Source organism: Salmo trutta, chromosome 4 (assembly GCF_901001165.1).
Source record: "Salmo trutta chromosome 4, fSalTru1.1, whole genome shotgun sequence".
In the NCBI taxonomy this organism is placed as follows: Eukaryota; Metazoa; Chordata; class Actinopteri; order Salmoniformes; family Salmonidae; genus Salmo; species Salmo trutta.
Genome location: NC_042960.1, coordinates 37,598,288 through 37,621,164, shown reverse-complemented (window position 1 = coordinate 37,621,164; position 22,877 = coordinate 37,598,288). Strand labels below are relative to the sequence as shown.

At 43.4% G+C, this 22,877-nt stretch overlaps 1 protein-coding gene across 6 annotated transcripts in view; it reads left to right on the top strand.

The window, feature by feature from the left end:
- The window catches only part of LOC115192316 (receptor-type tyrosine-protein phosphatase F-like), a 435,047-nt gene that overhangs the window by 193,621 nt on the left and 218,549 nt on the right, over positions 1 to 22,877 (top strand). For all 6 annotated transcript variants that reach the window (XM_029750668.1, XM_029750671.1, XM_029750670.1 and 3 more), the window contains exon 3: positions 14,238 to 14,383. In XM_029750668.1, coding sequence (XP_029606528.1) covers positions 14,238 to 14,383 — 146 coding nt within the window. The remainder of the gene's footprint in view (positions 1 to 14,237; positions 14,384 to 22,877) is intronic.

Below are 22,877 nucleotides of genomic sequence, written 5' to 3'. Positions count from 1 at the left end.
AAATAACCCAACATTGTGATCTTTCCAATAATTACCCAAATTGGGTTGTTTTTAACCCAGCATTTTTTAGAGTGTAGGGTACCATTTGGATGCAGGCCATGTTAACTTAGCTCTGTGTAAATGCAGAGTAATGGCTGTTCGGGTGTATTCAGTATTCACTCTGTTCTGGAAAGCTCTCTATGGGTGTTGTGTTATTTTTGATGCAGGGGTATTTTCTGGTGATGCGCTGCAGGGAAGCAGGCAGCCCTCATCCTTTCTCTACCCCCCCTCTCTCTCTCTTGTTCAAAGGCTGTAGGATAGAGAGCTAATGGCTCCAGATGTAAGGAAAGCCTCCCAGCTGCACTCAAACTCCCAGCTGTCCTTCTCTTTCTCTCCCTTCTGCTTCCACTCCACCACTGCTCCGTCTAATCAAAGGTAGTGCTTTATAGGGAGCCATTTGGGACACACCCTGTGTGTGCTGACTGTGGTGTGAAGAGATCTGTCTGCTATCACACCCAATCCCTAAGGTACCTCTACAAGGTAGGTGTGTGTGTGTGTGTGTGTGTGTGTGTGTGTGTGTGTGTGTGTGTGTGTGTGTGTGTGTGTGTGTGTGTGTGTGTGTGTGTGTGTGTGTGTGTGTGTGTGTGTGTGTGTGTGTGTGTGTGTGTGTGTGACACAGTGAGTACAGTAGCTACACCTCTTTCCCACTGCATAAGGATACTACACAAGACTGAGCAGAGCTACCATCGTCCTAGATAATGTCCTAAGATGCGTCCTCTCCGCAGGGAGCACAAAACACAATGTTTCCTTGCCTCATTTGGTTTTATTGCCGGGCTCTTGCTATAACAGCTTCTCTAGATGCACTGCATGCCAATGGAACAGTCTGTCTGCCTCCTGGCTCCTGTAGAAGATACAGTAAGCCATTTAGCAGATGGTTCTATCCAAAGTGACTTACAGTATAGTTAGTGCATACTGTACATTGTTAGAACCGTAAAGCTTTCTAAACATGAATCTTTTTTAGTACATGTGACTGTGACCCCTGCGGGTATTGAACCCATAACCTTGGCGTTGTTTGTGCTACAGGCTTACCAACTGAGCAATACAGGACTGTGAACGCATGCAGCTTGGGCTACTGTACTGTCTGTTTATACTACACCCCCATGAGTTCAGGTTCAAAGGTCATTGGCTGTGTGTACTCTGGAACAAGAAGTGTACAACTCTGCCCAGGCCAACCCTGAGGGGTCCTCAGACAGCAGTGTGTGTTTTAGGCTGGCAGTCATATTGGGGAGCTTTTATGTCGATCCATTCCGTTTGGTCGTTGTGGATGTGCTAGAGATCCGCCTGATCTTTACAAAATCCAGATTATCACTCGACTTTTCCATCTGTCTGATTATATATTCTAAAGAAGGGATTATTATGTTGGGTGCCACTGTACTTTGGAATAGTTTGTGTGTAGCTAGTCGTTAAAATGTGGAGAGGGAGTTGAATTGTATTCTATTCCTAATACGTGGAATTGACACCAAATCCTCCAAATCTGGCTGCCATTTTCACAAACATATGCCTTGCACCAAGCATCTGCCACTAATGCAATCAGTTAGACAGCTTAACTCTGACTTCTGATAAAGGCTACACTACTGACTGAATCCAGACAGAAACTCCCAGAAATACAGGATCGATAAATGGCGTTTTACTGAGAAGGTGAATCGTGTTTAAGCTCAAATTGAATCTATTTATGATTAAATGGTGATCATACGATTAAGTATTTATTACTTTGGAGACAGCGGCCCCTGTGCACTCAATATGCATGGCGAGCACGCAAACCCCTTACACGGATCTGAACACCATAATGTGTTATGAAACATTGTAGGCATGATCAATTGTTTTACCTTCAATATGTACACAGTGTTTTTCTCCCCTTTAACTGGAAGTGGCCCATCCTTGAAGAATGTATATAGGAGGCAAAACATTCCTATCCCACCTCTCTCTCTATCTCCTCTCTCTCTCTCTCTCTCTCTATCTCCTCTCTCTCTCTATCTCCTCTCTCTCTATCTCCTCTCTCTCTCTCTCTCCTCTCTCAGCTCTCTCTCTCTCTCCTCTCTCAGCTCTCTCTATCTCATCTCGATCTCCTCTCTCTCTCTCGCTCTCTCTCTCTCTCTCTATCTCCTCTCTCTCTCTCTATGTCATCTCTCTCTCTCTCTCCTCTCTCAGCTCTCTCTCTCGCCTCTCTCTCTCTCTCTCCTCTCTCAGCTCTCTCTCTCTCTCTCAGCTCTCTCAGCTCTCTCTCTCTCTCTCTCAGCTCTCTCAGCTCTCTCTATCTCATCTCTCTCTCTCAGCTCTCTCTCTCTCTCTCTCTCAGCTCTCTCAGCTCTCTCTATCTCATCTCTCTCTCTCAGCTCTCTCTCTCTCTCTCCTCTCTCAGCTCTCTCTCTCTCTCTCTCTATCTCCTCTCTCTCTCCTCTCTCAGCTCTTTTTTTGCCTCCAATACTGCCGGTGAATCAGCACAACAATTTACAAAAATACTCATCATAAACGTTGATAAAATATTAAACTGTTATTCAAAGAATTATAAATGAACATCTCCTTTATGCAACCGCTGTGACAGATTTAAAAAAAGCTTCACGGGGAAAGCACACTTTGCAAGGTTCTTCCCAGTAATCTGAGTACTGCGCTCAGAAAAATACACCAGGCAATACAGATAACCAACATTTTGGAGTCATCTAAAATCATAAATAGCATTAGAAATATTCACTTACCTTTGATGATCTTCATCAGAAGGCACTTCCAGGAATCCCAGGTCCACAATAAATGTTGTTTTGTTCGATAAAGTCCGTAATTTATGTCCAAATAACTCCTTGTTGTTTGCGCGTTCAGTAAGCTACTCCAAATGTAGTAAGCGCGCTGAAAATTTCACGACAAAAAGTTATATTTATGTTCGTTGAAACATGTCAAACGTTGTAAAACATCAATCTTTAGGGCCTTTTTAACTTAGAACTTCAATAATATTCCAATCGGACGATTCCAATGTCTTGAAAAACGTTTTGGAACACAGCTACCTCCTCACGTGATTGCGTGTATTTGTGGCCTGTCATTCTCTCGGTCATCAGACTCCAGGAGGTCTTGTTCGCTCTCTGTTGACTGCAAAAGCCTGAAACATGTTCTAAAGACTGTTGACATCTAGTGGAAGCCTTAGGAAGTGCAAATTGAACCGTAAGTCACTGTGTACTGAATAGGCCCAGTCTTGAAAAACTACAATCCACTTCCTGGTTGGATTTTTTCTCAGGTTTTTGCCTGCCATATGAGTTCTGTTATACTCACAGACACCATTCAAACAGTTTTAGAAACTTCAGAGTGTTTTCTATCCAACTCTACTAATAATATGCATATTATAGTTTCTGAGCCAGAGTAATAACCTGTTTAAATTGGGTACGTTTTTCATCCGACCATGACAATACTGCCCCCTAGCCCAGACAGGATAACCAAGGGTCAAAATAACCATACATTGAACAATAACAGTAAGCATACTGTAGAGGACATGTGCAGGTTGATTGGTCTGTCAGACACTGTACCTCATCTTATGGCAGGCAGCAATGTAGTGCGCTGCCAACCCACAGCTCTCTTCGTCCTCCCCCAACAGGACGGGTAGCATATTCTCATCAGAGAAGTCTTTGAAACCTTGAATAAGGGTTTCAAATTTGGGGAAATGAGACTCTCTAATTGTTTTATATTTTTGCATTTTTTTCAGGAAATGCAGCTCTGTCTCAGGTTCTGCTGTTATGCGGTGGTTGCACAGCCTTTCCTCTACAGGGAGCCAGGTTTCCTGTGTCTACCCTTCTCAATGGCAAGGCTGTGCTCACCGAGCCTGTACTTTGTCAAGGTTTTTCTATGGTTTTTATCAGTAACTATGGTCAAATAGTTTGCCATGGTGTACTGTCGATTTAGGGCCAGATAGCATTGCATTTTGCTTTGTGCTTGTGCTTGTGTTTCCCAATAAGCAATGTAGTTTTGTTTTGGTTGTGTTGTAATTTATTTTATTCTGATTTGGATTTTCTGGTCCTGAGGCTTCAGTGTGTCAGTAGAACAGGTTAGTGAACTCAGCCCCAGGACCAGCTGGATGAGGTGACTCTTTTCTTTGCTCAGCTCTTGGCATTGCAGGGCTTGGTAATGATAGTTTCCAAAACTTAATTGCTCTTTTTTGAGTTTTTCTTATTAGTGGATATTGGCCCAATTCTGCCCTGCATGCATTGTTTGTGGACATGTAGGAGAATCTTATAGAACTCTGCATGCAGGGTTTCAATGCGGTGTTTGTCCCATTTGGTGAAATCTTGTTTTAAGTGGACCCCACACCTCGATGCCATGAAGTGCAATTGGTTCAATGACACATTTAATTAGTTTTCGCCAAATTTAAATAGGTATTCCAATTTGAATGAGATTTTTAATGGCGTAGAATGCCGTGTGCTTTCTCTCTCAGTTCATTCACTGCCTCATTAAGGTGTCCAGTTGAGCTTATTTTTAAACCTAAGTAATTGTAGTGTGTGCAGTACTCTATATATTTTGGACCAATTGATAACTTTGGTCTAATTCCCTGAGATCTGGATCTTCTCTGGAAAGTAATTATTTTAGTATTTTTGGGGTTTACTGCAGGGCCCAGGTCTGGCAGTACTGCTCTAGCAGGTCCAGGCTCTGCTGTAGGCCATGTGCTGTGGGTGACAGCAGGCATAGGTCATCTGCGAAGAGTAAGGATTTAACCTCTGAATTGTGGAGACTAACACCAGGGCCTGAGCATGTTTCTAGAATAGTGGCCAATTCATTTATGTAAATATTGAAGAGTGCAGGGCTCAGATTGCAACCCTGGCAAAGGCCCCGCCCATGCTTAAAGAATTCTGTTATTTTCTTGCCAATTTTAATGCTGCACGTATTGCCAGTATACATTGATTTAATTATATCATATGTTTTACCACCTACACCACTTTCAATAACGTTGTAGAACAGTCCTGTATGCCAAATAGAATCAAATACTTTTTGGAAGTCGATAAAGCAAGCATATATTTTGGTATTATTTTGGTGTACATGTTTATCTATCAGGGTGTGTAGGGTGTAAATAGGATCAGTCGTGCAATGTTTTGGTATAAATCCAATTTGGCTTTTACTCAAGACATGGTGCTTAAGGAAGTTTAGAAGTCTTACATTTATAATACTACAGAAAACCTTCCCCAGGTTACTGTTCACACAAATATCTCTGTAATTGTTAAGGTCAAATTTGTCTCCGTTCTTAAAAATTGGGGTTATGAGTCCATGATTTCAGATGTCAGGGAAATAACCTACACTCAGGATCAAATTAAACAGTTTTAATATAGCCAATTAAAATGTTGCACTAGTGAGTTTGAGCATCTCATTTAGGATGCCATCAGGTCCGCATGCTTTTTTACATTTGAGGGCATGAAGTTTCTTATAGAGCTCCCGGTAAGTAATCGGGAAGTCCAATGGGTTTTGATTGTCCTTTGTAGCTTTTTCTAATCCATTCAACTTCTCATGAATTCGGCATTGCTCTGCGTTTGTGGCAATTTGAAAGGTGTTGTAAAGTGTTTTAAAATGGGTTGTCCATATGTCACCATTTTGTATCGCTAATTCCTTTTGTTTCAATTTTTTTAGTTTTTTCCAATTTTTCCAGAAGTTGTTTGTGTTTATGGACTCCTCAATTAGTGTCAGCTGCTTGCTGTTGTACTGTGCTTTTTTGGTTCTGAGTGTACGTTTATAGAGTTTTAAAGTCTCACAGTAATGAAGGCGTAATTCATCATTATTTGTGCCTCCGTGCTTTTGGTTGGATAGTGTTCTAAGTTTTTTCCTTATAATTTTACAATCTGCATCAAACCAGTTTGTCATCTGTGGTCTTTTTTCTTTAGTTTTTTTTAATCAATTTCAGTTGTGCTTCTTTTGCCGTTTCCCTGAATATATAGTTGATGTTTTTACTGCTAGATTGATGCCTTCTTTACAGTGAGTGAATGTGCTATCCAGAAAGTTATCTAAGTGTTTGGATATTTTGGTTACAGGTTGCTTTTTGGTATTCTTCTGTGCTGGTTTTGGCCCATCTGTATGAATTTCTGATGTTGTACAGCTTACTGGGCTGTGAATGTGTGGTTGATTCCATGTCTTTTCTTTTGAGGAACAACGTAATTTGGCTCTTTCTTTCTCTCTCTCTCTTTCTATCTCCTCTCTCTCCTCTCTCTTGCAGCTTTCTCTCTCTCCTCTCTCTCTCCTCTCACTCTCTCTCACCTCTATCTCCTCTCTCTGTCGCTCTCTCTCTTTCTCTCTCTCTCACTAGCCTCTCACTCTCAAATCTTTCTCACCTACCTACCTCTCTCTCTCTCTCAGCTCTCTGTATCTCCTCTCTCTCTCACCATCTACTCTCTCTCTCTCACTCACACACACACCTCTTTCCCTCTCTCTCACCTCTCTCTCTCTCTCTCTCTCTCTCTCTCTCTCTCTCTCTCCCCTATCTCTCTCTCTCTCTAGAATTGTTAATCACCCCCAACCTGCATTCAGAATGACTGCCGGGTAGGGAAGATTGAATACTACCTCAATCATCAAAACAGGAACAACCATCTCTGTAACGGGGCCAATAAATCCAACTACTAACAGATTGGATTAGTTTAGAAAACGGTATGTTATTTATCTTTGTGTAGCATAAAATTAATCAACCAATCAATGCAAAACAACAGATATAACAGTAAAACAAACAATTCTGAAAATATCCCTGCAATAAAACAGTTATTGGTAGAACCCTATCCCTACACGAAGAACCTGTTTGGAACCCTTTTTTGTAAGAGTGTATCTCTTCTCTCTCTCTCGTTCTCCCTCTTTCTAAAAAAAGAAGACATTCAGCATAGTCACAGGGTCACACGTGAATGTGATGGAGAGAGAATTCACAGCTGTCAGTCATATAAGCGTGGGGCTGAAGGAGAGGGAAAGCAGAGCACGTTTTACAAGCTAAGCACGTTTTACATTTAGAATGTCATGACCCAGGGGTCAGGCTGTTGTGACCATACGAAATAAATAGCTAAATAATGGTGTGAACTCAACCTCTGTCCCCCATCGCATCCCTCAGATTGAGAACCTACGTCACCGTCGCTGTGACTCTCTTCTCTCTCTCTTGCTTGCTCACACTCTTTCTCTCTCTCGCTCTTCATGTCTTTCTCTGCTCTCTTTTCCTCTTACATTGTATTTTAAAGGGCAACCTTGTCCTCCTGAATACTGACCCCTCCCATCCCCGGTCACATCACTTTCCTTCTCTTTCTATACTACCTAATAGGACCACTCCTAGACAGCCATTTTGAAGTTGTTGTTGTTGTGACACTGTGCCAGTCGAAAAATATTGATTCAACCCTGCAGATGTTATTATTTGAGGACAGATATAAGAGTGGAGGTAGCTGGCTGACCGACAGACAGTGGTATATCCTGTCCCTTAGTCTGCAACTCTCCCCCAGAGACTGGGCTGTGTTCTTGTATCTTTTAGTCTTGTTTCATGGAGGCGGAAGTGTAAAACTCGGTTCCCCAGCGGAATTACACACTATTGCCCAAGGTTGGTGGACAAGCAAATGAGCAAATCAAATCAAATTTTATTGGTCACATACACATGGTTAGCAGATGTTAATGCGAGTGTAGCGAAATGCTTGCGCTTCAAGTTCCGACCGTGCAGTAATATATAAATATATGGATGAGCGATGGCCGAACAGCATAGGCAAGATGCAGTAGATGGTAAAGAGTACAGTATATACATATGAGATGAGTAATGTAGGGTATGTAAACATTATATAAAGTGGCATTGTTTAAAGTGACTAATGATACATTTATTACATTCAATTTTTAATTACCACCATAGAGCATGCTTATGTCATGGTATTACTGTAGTTCTCTCAGTGTTGCAAGTTTATCAAAAGACATTGTCGCTTTCTCAATTAGATTAAGATGAAACAATTCACTGTCGAACAGAAGGCATATATCTCTCATTATATGAGCTTCGAGAAGGCAGGAGAGAGAGCGTTGTGGCTGCATTATCAGCATGGCTGTGTCTAAGGAGGGTGTAATTCTTTCTTCCACTGTATTGTCTGTGTGTGTGATGTGCAATAGCATATCCCTCCTTATGGATACCACTCACTGTGCTGTATACACGCAGCACCCTATTAGAGACAACGGTTAGGTATGGAGTGTTGTCTATGATGATGATGATGGCGGGGATAGGAATTATATTTCACTTCATGGGATTTGCCATAGCTCTAACAGTGTGGGTTTAGGGCTTAGTATAGTTCCAATATACAGTATGATATAAAGTATATGTGTGCCTCTTGGTTAAACAATGTGAGTTAAACTAGTATTGACAGCCATTATTAATGGAGACAATTTACCTACAATAAATACTTGCGTCCTAAATAGTAGACCGTTTGAGTGTCCGAAAAAATAAAGGTTAATAGTATGCACCATTTCAAAAATATAATATACCTTAAATTCCTGGATGTCATAATCTTTATTGGCTTTGACAACGGCTGTTCAATTGGATATGGGGATGCGCTATCGAAAAAGAAAACAAATTACGGGAAAGAACACAATCGCGCATGACGCATTGTCAGTACGTGAAAATCGAGTATGTGAATTTTTGAAAATCGAGTGTGGTTTAAATGCCTGGATGTTATACTAATTTTAGCTCTTCATCTAGTAGAATTTGATGCACACTTTTCCACAATGCTTTGGAAGAGGTGGGCTGTGAGTGATAGGGCCTAGTTCTCTTCAAGCAGCCAAACAACAAAGCTAGGCTATATTATTGGGAAGATACCGAATAGCAAATCTTCTATGTGCAACCGATGTGAAATGGCTAGCTAGTTAGCGGGGTGCGCACTAATAGCGTTTCAATCGGTGACGTCACTCGCTCTGAGACCTTGAAGTAGTTGTTCCCCTTTTGTTCTCCTTAAAATGATCCCAAGTATTGCATCGTCGGCTACACTTTGAAAAAATAAATGTTTTTCTATCCAAAGTGGATTTCTGTTTTCTCATGGCAGAGTGTTTCTTGTTCTCTTAGCCTTCGTCAGAGCTTTTAAACAAAATACTAAACCATCTTTTATTTCTGAACGTATCTGCAATGGGGATTCAGGATGTGGCTGTGTTATTGATGCCATGTTAATCAGGCCTTTTGATTTGAACATATGGATTGTTTTAGTTTTGCAGTCTAGGCTACCTATTTAGTTATTTAATTTATGGATCAAGCAGCAGTAATTTTGATGTCATTATGGTCCAGCGGTTCTGAATTTGCGATGCACCCGACTATCCACGTTTTTCTGTGCAATAGCCTTTTGATTTGAACATTTGAAAAGTTTTGGTGTATGTCCTAGGCTATTTGATTGAATGTGTATATGTTACAGCTCTTTGGTTTCACTAATAAATACAGTGGCTTCGGAAAGTATTCATACCCCTTGACTTTTTACACATTTTTTTACGTTACAGGCTCATTCTCAAATGGATAAAAAAAAATCCTCTGCAATCTACACACAATACCCCGTAATGACAAAGCAAATGTTTTAAATATAAAAACAGAAATAACTTAAGTATTCAGACCCTTTGCTATGAGACTCGAAATTGAGCTCAGGAGCATCCTGTTTCCATTGATCATCGTCCACCTGTCGTAAATTTAATGGATTGGAAATGAAAAACAATGACATTTCTAAGTGACCCCAAACTTTTGAACTGTAGTATATATATATATATATATATAACAGTAGTCCAAAAATGGATTTAGCATCTACAGATTGCACCTTTTAAGTCTATCAAAACTGTTTGAGTATGTGTCCATTAGGCCTATTGATTTTCTTTTATCAGCATGATTTCGATTGAGCAATAAAATATCCAGGCTTGGATCTGCACTATGCAGCTGTTGCAAGAGTGCATTTTTCACTGGCTGTCCACTGGTTTCAAAAACAATGATTGATAGGCAGCTTAAACCTTTTGAATTGAACCATTATTGGGTTCAAATTCACATTTAGATTTGTTAACAGCCATCCACAACAACCTCAATCCGTAAGGCGCAAATAACTAAATGAGAGAGGAGCAGTGTGATTCACATCAATGCGCTAAGTAGATATCAATAATAAGTGATGTCTGTATCGCCGCCATAGGCTACACCACTACTGTCATCCTTACTTCCAAGCGTTTATTTGTGTTGGATAATCTTTGGATGCCGACAGCAGTCGCACAATTGGAAGACATAGCTAAGAACTGTAGCCTACAAAAGACTATTCCTGCTCTTTTCCCGTGATCCATCAAACACATTTGGTGTGTCATCATAGTGGTCTCTGACTTGGAACAAACTTAAACTTGCAAATTTTTTCAATGCTGATTTGAATGTCATTGAGTAAACAGAGAAGTATCAAATATTTTGTTGCTCGCAAACATCCTTTCTGAATGTAAAAGTAATACTCGATGTAATCATCTAGTTTTGAAAAAGTATCTGTAATCTGATTACAATATTTTAGCTGGTAACATAACGGATTACAGTTACCGTTTTTTTGTAATCCGTTACTCCCCAACCCTGCTCCGTTCCTATTCTATTCAGAGTTTAGAAAATTTATCAAATTGGACATGTATGGTTAATGCGATGCATGTCTGTTGAATTTGGAAGAATCCACCCGCACTCGGCCCAGTCCAACCTACTCAGCCTGTCAGGAGCCGCTACTGCATTGCGGTTGTGGTACACTGCATACTTTTTACTAAATGGTACTTGCTAAATAGTACGCGACGATGAGTACATAATATGTAGTTTAAATATGTAGTATGCTATTATGGGTTTCGGATATTGCCACTGTCTTCAGCTGTATCCACTTAAAGTGAGAAGAGGTGCTATGTGCTTTGAATGACTCAACTCACAATATTGTTTCACGTGTGTGTGTGTGTGTGTGTGTGTGTGTGTGTGTGTGATCGTGTGTGTGTGTGTGTGTGATCGTGTGCGTGTGTGTGTGTATGCCTCTGGGTGGCCCAGCTCGGTCTCTCACATAATACCTTGTGGGATGTGTTGTATGAAGAGCAGCCACAAACCACAGGCGAGGAACAATAATGGCAGGGAAAGGAGCCTGCTAAGGTATCATCACAGGGTGTGTCCCAAATGGCAGCCTATTCCTTATATAGTGCGTTACCTTTGCGCTACACATAGGAGATAGGGGGCCCTGGTCAAAGATATTGCACTATGTAGGGAATGGGGTGCCATTTGGGACGTAGAGTCCACAGAGCGGAACATGGCCACCATTACATCATCACAGGACAGCACAGAGCGGCGAGGAGAGCTCAACGCTCACTTAGGGTCTCTGTCAGAGTTACAGCGGTGACATAAGCGCTCAGTTTAGGAGAAACGCTGACGCCAGGAGGATCTTTTGGGGCAGGATAAAAGGGAGGGATGGCGGGAGAGGAAAAAGAGAGAAAGAAGGGTGGTCGCTACACTACAGTCGGCAATGTCTCACTACTCCCTACATCTAGCGCCCACACATCACATTTTATTTACCCTCTGTGCCCTTTCCTCATCCTACAAATACTGTGGCTGTGTCCTAAGTGTAACCCTATTCCCTTAATAATTCAGTACTTTTGACGAGGCCCTGATCAAAAGTAGTGCACTATTAAGGGAATAGGGTGCCATTTGGGACGCTTTCTGTAACTGCACCCTAACATAGAGACACTGACATACAGTACACAGCCCTCCTGCTCTATGAAAACAGGCCAAGGGCAGGCATAGCTCTGCATAATGCATCTTCTGCTAGGAGCACACACACACACACACACAAGCTAGAGAACAACAGGCAGATTACTACACACTCATAAAAAAAATTTGAACTAAATAAGGTTCTTGAGAGTGATGCCATTTGGGAACCATTTTAGGGTCTCTAAAGAACCATGAATGTGGTGGTTCTTTGAATAACCACACAAAAATCCCAAACCAGAAATGTTTTAAGACAATACAATACATATTTCAAAAGGCCTTCTTTTGAGGGTCTAGTTTTACCCTAATATAGTGGCCTGAAACTCATAGTTTACAGGCCCCATCCGGCCTGCAAGTCACATTAGGAACGCTTTTCTAGTATTGAGTTGCATCCTCTTTTGCCCTCAGATCAGCCTCGATTCGTCGGAGCATGGAATCTACAAGGTGTCGAGAATGAAAAACCCAGCAGCGCTGCAGTTCTTGACACACTCAAACGAGTGTGCTTGCACCTACTGCCATACCCTGTTCAAAGGCCCTTAAATATTTTGTCTTGCCCATTCACACTCTGAATGGCACATACACAATCCATGTCTCAATTGTCTCAAGGCTTAAAAAAAAAGTTGTACCTGTATCTTCTCCTTCATCTACACTGATTGAAGTGGATTTAATTGGTGACATTAACAAGGGATCATTGCATTCACCTGGTCAGTCTATGTCATGGAAAGAGCAGATGTTCCAAATAATTTGTACATTCAGTGTAGCTGGCAAGCATATCAAACAATATTTGGATGTAGCCATTTAGTTTATCCCCTGAAAGTTAGCTTGTAACTAGCCATATTGACGTGATCTGTTATTAGCTAGCTAGCCAATTTGACGAGGTCCATCAATCAATGTAGCGTAGACATCATGTCTGTCAGCTGCAATTGTGATTATTAAACACTCTTAAAAACAATGTTGAAAAGGGAACAATGTAAGCTAACTTCTCTAGGTAGGCCTACGACAAAAATACATTTGGTCTACTTGCTACTATGTTTAGCCAACTGTACAACATTTCTATAAGTAGCTTGTGAAGTAAACATTATCAGTTAACAGTACATCGGCAAATGAGCCCTTCTGCTGCTTGACAGGCAGAGCCCACAAAGGATGGGAAATTAACTTTAACCAATCATACTTTTCAGCTATAGTTCATTTTTATTTTACATCACTCAAATATCCAATTAATGGTGGCCAATATTGAGATATTGTCAGGCTACCCTTATCTATCTGAAATTACATGATCAATTGATGTTTACTGATCCTGAAAAGCATGCGGTTACGTGCTGTATAACTCTGGTGATAATGCTAAATATGTGATATTTTTTCCATGGAATAATCAGAAATGTGTAGTTCTGATTACGCTCTTTAGGATGTGATTATATTACAATCAAATCACGCAGTTGTCAATGGTTTTAGCAGAGCTGGGGGTATCCTTGCCCCCCAGCAGGCAAATTGAACGCTCAACCTCCACTTAGAATGACTCCCAGGGTCGGGAACAGTACTATATGAGACAACCTTAAACATCTAAACTTGAACAATCATTTCAGTAACGGGTGCAAAAAGTCCAACTAACAGATGGCATTGTTTTGAAAAATGTAGGTCATTTATATCTGAGTAGCATAAGAGTAATCAATCAATCAATGAATGTATATGCAAAAACATAGATATTGAAACAACAATACTAAAAATCAACCTGCAATAGATCATGCTGGGAAATATGACAATGACAGGCATGGTTTTGGTTGAACTCTGGTTATTAACACCAACACTGGGATTCTTTTACACCAATAGATAATGATTTAGAGTGTTAATTTAACTCTTGACACTAGAATTTTTTGCCATAACACTGCACAGCTGATTCAAATAACCAACTCATTATCAAGCATTGATTATTTGAATCAGCTGTGTAGTGCTAAGGCAAAAACCAAAACGTGAAACCAGAGGAGGGTCAAGAACAGCGTTTGGGGAATCCTATCCTAAATGAAAATCTATTCCGTATTTAGTGCAATACTTTTGACCAGGGCACATAGGGCTGGTTTGTTCAGGCATGAAAAGGGAGAGTAGTATCTGCTAGTTTTGTATGACTATTAATGAGAGTGAGACTTACAGGCACTGGAATTACGGCAAAATCACAATACAAGACAGGAAGGACAGTACAGCACTGGACTGTTTTTTGCTCGCAGACTTTTTTGACTTGATTTGGCTGCAGGCAGTTTGGTATCAGATTTTGAAAACACATTGTTACTGTCTGAACATCAACTGGTAGGAAAATCTGAATGCCCTGTAACCTGCCCAGAGCTGTATGCTCCTGTGTTGTTGTTGTCTTTCTCTTGCTTTTGGTCTGGTCTTCATGGTCCTACTGTATGTGAAGACCTACTGTACGTATTCCTAACCTACCCGGTTCAGTCAGCAGAGTATTGGCCTCCTCTCGGAGGTTTCATCCTGCTAGGGAGTTTTCTGATTGATTGACATTGGATGTCCTCTTCCTCTCTCCCAGGCATGCCCAGTTTCATCAAGTCTCCAGATGACCAGACAGGTATTTCGGGAGGCGTGGCATCCTTCGTATGCCAGGCGGTGGGCGATCCCAAGCCACGCATCACTTGGATGAAGAAGGGCAAGAAAGTCAGCTCTCAACGCTTTGAGGTATATGGTCTACTAATGTATTTTATTTCTTTAAAATTATGTACAACAGATTTTTCACCAGATTTTAGCTACATAGCTAATCCTCACCCGTAAATGAGAATGGATTAGCTTGCCCGTACGGAGAAGGTTGAGAAAAACTGTAGGAACCCCAAGCAGACATTGTATACCTTTCCTAATTACATTACCAGATTCATTTTTATTCTATGGGCATACCCATATCCTTGTTTCAAAGCAGCACTCAACCACATGGAGTATGTCTGTCTGTTTCAGTTGTCAGTTGAGTGACCACCTCCCTCTCTCGCTCTGTCTGCCTTTTATTCCACCAAAGAAGCACCTGAAGCAATGCGGAGGTACGCCACCCTGCTCAGACAAGATAGGTACACAGACAGGCAGGTACACAGACAGGCAGAAAGGCAGGCAGGCAGACTGGCAGAGAGACAGACAGACTAGCAGGCATGTGCACAGATCGGGCTCAACCAGTGCTCGAGTATCTGCCCTTTTGCCTTGATATGAGAAAGGAGGGCAAAAAGGGGACTCAGCTATTTGGAATACTTTATTGTATTTATTGTTTCTTAAAAAATATATAAAAAAATAACAAATTAGACCTCAAACTAGCTCATTTAATTTATCTTGAATCTTAAATTCCCCTCCCTCCTGCCTCAAGCACGCACTCACCTGACTTCTGCATGCAGTGCTCTGTACTGTCTACGGTTTTGAACACTGGTAAACTACTTTTAAGTTGGACTTGTGATGTGTGTCTCTCTCTGTTATGGACAGAGAAGGGGGCAAGTGTTTGCTAGTAAGAGGCAGATGTCCGCAGCAACAAATTCAAATCAAGGAAAAACATAGTTTGACAGCATAGCCAACATAATTTGCTATGATCAGCTGATAGCCACACGTTTCCCGATTTCACTCATCTCGTCTTTAGTTAGTAGCCTACTAGGAGTCACTGGCACTAGCTTGCTTACAAAAAGTGATGAGTGTGCTGTTGCAGAAAATAAATAGGTTAATGCAACAAAATACAAATCTAAATGTTCTGATACAGAGACAGTTTACGCTACTGTTCAAAGGTTTGGGGTCATTTACAAATGTCCTTGTTTTTGAAAGAAAAGCTCATTTTTTGTCCATTAAAATGACATCAAATTGACCAGAAATACAGTGTAGACGTTGTTAATGTTGTAAATGACTATTGTAGCTGGAAACAGCAGATTTTTTAAATGGAAGATCTACAAAGGCGTACAGAGGCCCATTATCAGCAACCATCACTCCTGTGTTTAAATAGTATGTTGTGTTAGCTAATCTAAGTTTAGCAATTTAAAAGGCTAATTGATCATTAGAAAACCCTTTTGAAAATATGTTAGCACAGCTGAAAACTGTTGTTTTGATTAAAGAAGAAATAAAACTGGTCTTCTTTAGACTACGTAAGTATCTGGAGCATCAGCATTTGTGAGTATGAATAAAGGCTAAAAATGGCCAGAAACAAAGACTTTCTTCTGAAACTTGTCAGACTATTCTTGTTCAGAAAAATAAAGGCTATTGCATGTGAGCAATTGCCAAGAAACTGAAGCTCTCGTACAACGCTGTGTACTACTCCCTTCACAGAACAGCGCAAACTGGCTCTAACCAGAAAAGAAAGAGGAGTGGGAGGCCCCGGTGCACAACTGAGCAAGAGGACAAGTACATTAGTGTCTAGTTTATGAAACAGACTCCTCACAAGCCCTCAAATGGCAGCTTCATTAAATAGTACCTGCAAAACACCAGTCTAAACGTCAACAGTGAAGAGGCGACTCCAGGATGCTGACCATTTTGTAATCGTTTAATCTGTGGATTTGCCCTTTAAACAGCTGCATATTATCAAGATACCAGTGTCACCAACAAAAAGGTAAACGATAGGCCTATAGTAAATTGCGTTCATTTTTCACATGTAAATAGCATTTCAACTCAAAACAATGAGCCCAATCAGTCTGCCATGACAACAAAATCATAAACAACAGAGTAGGGCTGGCTAATAAGTCCTTAGTTTGGGGTTATGCTCAGGTATAACAATTTGTTTAAATATATACTTCCATATTTCCAACTCATTTTTTTGAAGACCAAGGGGTGTAACATTTATTGGAATGACTGGAATTCTGATAGACTTTGGTTTTTAATGTAAAGATATCATTTAATCATTTTATTATATGGGTAAAAAGCGATGGGTTAGAAGAAGCCTCGACAACCAAACCAAAAAGAAAAATGTAAAATCTATATATGGCAAGCTATGTAAACTTCACCATTGATTTCTTCTGTAATAGATGTCATTCAATTGGTAACATATATTTGTGTCATCGTCTAATGTCCCTTAAGGGGAAAGTAATCTAAAAGTAAATGAATGTAATCAGATTACGTTATTGAGTTTGGGTAATCCAAAAGTTACGTTACTGATTACAATTTTGGAGAGGTAACTAGTAACTGTAACAGATTACATTGTCAGAGTCTAGGTGATGTGGGTAAGGCGGAGTCAGGCGCAGGACACAGAGATGAGTACTAATAGTAACTTTACTCAAAATCAATCTTCCAACAATGAGAACGAAAATCCAGAATCACATAAACGAGACAACTGACAACAATAAACACGCACAAAACCATGATGGCTCCAGAGGGTTAAATATGGAAATAACTAATGCGAACCAGGTGTGAACAATACAGACAAAACAAATGAAAAAATAAATGTAGATCGGTGGAGGATAGAAAGCCGGTGACGTCGACCGCCGAACGTCGCCCGAACAAGGAGAGGCACCAACTTCGGCGGAAGTCGTGACAGTACCCCCCCTTGACGCGCGGCTCCAGCAGCGCACCGACATCGGCCTCGGGGATGACCCGGAGCACGAGGCGCAGGACGATCCGGGTGGAAACGGTGAAATTCCTGCAGTAAGGAAGGGTCCAGGATGTCCTCCACCAGCACCCAGCATTTCTCCTCCGGACCGTACCCTTCCCACTCTACGAGGTACTGAATGCCCCTCGCCCGACGCCTTGAGTCCATAATGGCTCGCACAGTATACGCTGGAGCGGACCAGCCACCACTGGCCTGAGGAGAGACACATGGAACGAGGGGTTAATACAGTAATCAGGAGGGAGCTGTAACCTATAACAACCTCGTTCAGTCTCCTCAGGACTTTAAATGGCCCCACAAACCGCGGACCCAGCTTCCGGCAGGGCTGGCGAAAGGGTAGGTTTCGGGTCGAGAGCCAGACCCGATCCCCCGGTGCATACACCGGGGCCTCACTGCGGTGACGGTCGGCGCTCACCTTCTGCCTGAGCATCGAAACCATTCATCCACCGCAGGTGCTTCAATCTGGCTCTGATGGAACGGTGCCAGGACCGGCTGATAACCTAATACACATTGAAAAGGAGATAGGTTAGTGGCGGAGGGAGTTTTGGGCCATCTCTGCCCAGGGGATGAAAGCCGCCCACTCCCCCGGCCATGTCCTGGCAATAGGACCGCAGAAACCTACCCACATCTTGGTTAACTCTCTCCACCTGCCCGTTACTCTCGGGGTGAAACCTGAGGTGAGGCTGACCGAGACCCCCAGGCATTCCATAAACGCCCTCCAGACCCTAGACGTGAACTGGGGACCCCGATCAGAAACTATATCCTCAGGCACCCCGTAGTGCCGAAAGACCTGGGTGAACAGGGCCTCCTCAGTCTGTAGAGCCATAGGGAGACCGGGCAAAGGAAAGAGAGGGCAGGACTTAGAAAACCAATCCACAACAACCAGGACCGTGGTGTTTTCCTGTGACGGAGGAAGATCCGTCACGAAATCCACCGATAGGTGTGACCACGGCCGTTGTGGAACGGGTAGGAGTTGTAATTTCCCTCTGGGCAGGTGTTTAGGTGCCTGGCACTGGGCGCACACCGAGCAGGAGGAAACAAACCCTCACGTCCTTAGCTAAAGTGGGCCACCAGTACTTCCCACTAAGACAGCACACTGTCCGACCGATGCCAGGATGACCAGAGGAGGGTGACGTTTGAGCACAACAGATCAAACGATCGAGGACATCAGACGGAACGTACAGACGCCCAACTGGACACTGGTTGGGAGTGGGCTCTGTACTTAACGCCCGCTCGATGTCCGCGTCCACCTCCCATACCACCGGTGTCACCAGGCAAGAAGCCACAAGTATGGGAGTAGGATCCGTGGACCACTCCTCTGTGTCATACATCCGGGACAGTGCGTCTGCCTTAGCGTTCTGGGAACCTGGTCTGTAGGAAAGGGTGAAAACAAAATGGGTGAAAAACATAGCCCACCTTGCCTGATGAGGGTTCAGTCTCCTCGCCGCCCGGATGTATTCCAGATTGCGGTGGTCAGTCCAAATGAGGAAAGGAAGTTTAGCCCCCTCAAGCCAATGCCTCCACACCTTCAGAGCCTTGACAACAGCCAACAGCTCCCGATCACCCACATCATAGTTTCGCTCCCTCGGGCTGAGCTTCTTCGAAAAAAAAGCACAGGGGCGGAGCTTTGGTGGCGTACCCGAGCACTGAGACAACACGGCTCCTATCCCAGCCTCGGACGCGTCCACCTCTACTATAAATGCCAAAGAGGGATCAGGATGAGCCAGCACGGGAGCCGAGGTAAACAGGGCCTTCAGGTGACCAAAAGCCTTGTCCGCCCCAGCTGACCACTGCAGTTGCACTGGTCCCCCCTTTAGCAAAGAGGTAATGGGAGCTGCTACCTGACCAAAGCCCTGGATAAACCTCCGGTAGTAGTTGGCAAACCCTAAAAACAGCTGCACCTCCTTTACTGTGGTTGGAGTCGGCCAATTACGCACGGCTGAAATGCGGTCCTTCTCCATCTCCACCCCTGTCGCAGACAGGCGGTACCCTAGGAAGGAGACGGACTGTTGGAAGAACAGACATATTTCAGCCTTGATGCACAGGTCATGCTCCAACAGTCGACCAAGCACCTTGCGCACCAGGGTCACATGCTCGGCGCGTGTAGCGGAGTATATTAGAATGCCATCTATATAAACCACTACACCCTGCCCGTGCAGGTCCCTGAAAATATTGTCTACAAATTATTGAAAGACTGATGGAGCATTCATCAACCCGTACGGCATGACAAGGTACTCATAGTGCCCAGAGGTGGTACTAATTGCCGTCTTCCACTCATCCCCCTCCCGGATACGCACCAAGTTGTAAGCGCTCCTGAGATCCAATTTTGTGAAGAAGTGCGCCCCGTACAATGACTCTGTCACACTGGCTATGAGAGGCAGCGGGTAACTGTACTTCACTGTGATCTGATTTATACCTCGATAGGCAATACACGGGTGTAAACCTCCATCCTTCTTCTTCACAAAAAGAAACTCGAGGAGGCAGGTGAAGTGGAAGGCCGAATGTACCCCTGTCCCAGAGATTCGGAGACATATGTTTCCATAGCCTCCGTCTCCTCCTGTGACAAAGGATACACGTGACTCCTGGGAAGTGCTGCGTCTACCAGGAGATTTATTGCACAATACCCCCGTCGATGGGGTGGTAATTGAGTCGCCTTCAGAAGGCGAGAGCCAAATCGGCATATTCAGGGGGGATGTGCATGGTGGAGACCTGGTTTGGACTCTCCACCGTAGTTGCACCTATGGAAACACCTACACACCTCCCTGAGCACTGACGTGACCATCCCTTGAGAGCCCCCTGTTTCCACGAAATAGTGGGGTCATGATTGGCCAACCAGGGACGCCCCAACACCACAGGAAACGCAGGTGAATCGATCAGAATGAGACTAATTCTCTCCTTATGATCCCCCTGCGTTATCATACATAGTGGAGCTGTGACCTCTCTGATCTGTCCCGACCCTAAAGGACGACTATCTAAGGCATGTACAGGGAAGGGCACATCAACAGGAACAATAGGGATCCCTAATCTAATTGCAAATGAACTATCAATAAAGTTCCCAGCTGCACCTGAATCTACTAGCGCCTTATGCTGGAAATGCGGGGAAAACTCAGGAAATGTTAAATATGCACACATGTGCGAAACAGGAAGCTCTGGGTGAGTCGGGTGCCTACTCACCTGGGATGATCCACCAGTGCCCTGCCTGCTGCCTCGACTCCCTGGAGAACCTCCCTAGCACCGACCAGCAGTGTGTCCTCTGCGGCCACTGGTGGTGCGGGGAATGGTCCCCCCTCCGGTCCCCCTCATAGCAGCACCTCCTAGCTCCATTGATGTCAGATCTGAGGTGTTGGGGGATGGAACTGACGGACCCCGATCTGGACGTCCGCGGGAGGCAAACAGGTTATCCAGCCTGATGGATAGGTCTAATAGCTGGTCAAAGGTAAGGGTGGTGTCCCTGCAGGCTAGCTCCCTACGAACGTCCTCGCGTAGACTGCACCTGTAGTGGTCGATCAGGGCCCGCTCATTCCATCCCGCGCCGGCGGCGAGAGTTCGAAAGTCCAAAGCGAAGTCTTGTACGCTCCTCATCCCCTGTCTGAGATGATACAAGCGTTCCCCCGCCGCCGGCGCGGCCGGTAAAATCCTCATAATTGTCTAACGTCGGTCCTTCCCTTCCCCAGACTGCGTTGGCCCATTCGAGTGCTCTACCAGTCAGACAGGAGATGAGGGCGTTCACACTCTCACATCCCGAAGGAGCTGGGTGAACGGTTGCCAGGTAGAGCCCCAGCTGGAGTAGGAACCCCTGACACCCGGCAGCCATTCCATCGTATACCCTCGGGAGCACGACCTGAATCCCATTGGATCCAGGTGAAGGAGGGGTGGACAGCGGTGTGGGTTGTTGTGGGAGCTGGGGTGATGATGATGGGGTTGCTGGAAAACCCCCTCTCTCCCATCGCTCCATGGTTTGCAGCACGCGATCCATGGCTGTGCCGAGACTTTGTAACATAGTTGCGTGCTGCTGGACGCCCTCCTCCATAGGTAGAGGAGGGCTGTGTGCACCTGCTGACTCCATTTGAATGGTGTGTGTTTCTGTCAGAGTCTAGGTGATGTGGGTAAGGCGGAGTCAGGCGCAGGACACAGAGATGAGTATTAATAGTAACTTTACTCAAAATCAATCTTCCAACAATGAGAACGAAAATCCAGAATCACATTAACGAGACAACAATCTTTTTAAAAAGCTGCATTAAACAGGATTACATACATATACTGACCAGCTCAAATAGACAGATCCGCGCTACACGGCAGACCAATCCGAACTCATCTTTCGGCATGTCCAGTCCACTCATTATCTCAACCAATCATGGCTAGTGGGAAGGTTGCTGCCTTTTTCTGTGGCTAAACCAACTAGGCTCGTAATTTAACAGCTGTATTCGTATTTACAGATGGCATACAAGTTTGTTATTAAGGCACATGAAAGTTCACATGTTCAAGAAGCATTTCTGCCAAAAAACGCATTTTGATTTTCAAAAAAAAGTTTACGTTCAAATGGCTCTCCTGGGAAGTAGTAACACTACTTCCCATACGCTAATTTTCCTGAAACAAGATGCCAGTCGAGGACATGTGAGGCATCTGTTTCTCAAACTAGACACTCTAAATTACTTGTCCTCTTGCTCAGTTGTGCACCAGGGCCTCCCACTCCTCTTTCTAGCCTGTAATCAAACCCACAAATGCTGATGCTCCAGATTCTCAACTAGTCTAAAGATGGCCAGTTTTATTGCTTCTTTAATCAGCACGGCAGTTTTCAGCTGTGCTAGCATAATTCCAAAAGGGTTTTCTAATGATCAATTAGCCTTTTAAAATTATAAACTTGGATTAGCTAACATAACGTGCCTTTGGAACACAGGAGTGATGGTTGCTGATAATGGGCCTCTGTACGCATATGTAGATATTCCATAAAAATTTTTGCCTTTTCCAGCTACAATAGTCATTTACAACATTAACAATGTCTACACTGGATTTCTGATCAATATGATGTTATTTTAATGATCAACATTTTTTTATTTTCCTTCAAAAACTAGGACATTTCTAAGTGACCCCAAACTTTTGAATGGTAGTGTATATATTATGAATTTGGAGTTATGAATAATGGAACAAAGGGAATAGCCCCTTCAGTGAAAACCCAGCCTATCTGGCACTCTAGGCAGGCTCAAGTGAACGCTCAAAGTGATTGAAAATGTCAGATACTATTTGAACCTAGGTGTGCTCGACTGATACAGATCCAGTCATTGGAGTAAAGATTGTTCTGGAATGTTCTCTTCCTCTCATGTGGATAGCTGGGTCAGACACTTCCCACTGCAGTGGAAGGAAGTTTAGGAGACCCCCTCCCTTGACCTGTGACCTCTAATTTTTTACCCCCCCTAAAGGCTGGCTTCCCGAAAGGCCTTCCTGAAATACCTGCTGTCCACTCAGGGTCATAATTTCATACAACAGATTTCTCTCTAATCGGGTGATTGTATCAGATCATACTTACCTACTCCTCTTAGCTCCCTGCCTGTGGAGCATCGGGCAGAAACAAGGTCATGCAATGACGGAGGGTCCTTTGCAATTGAGATCAGAAAAGAGTAGTCT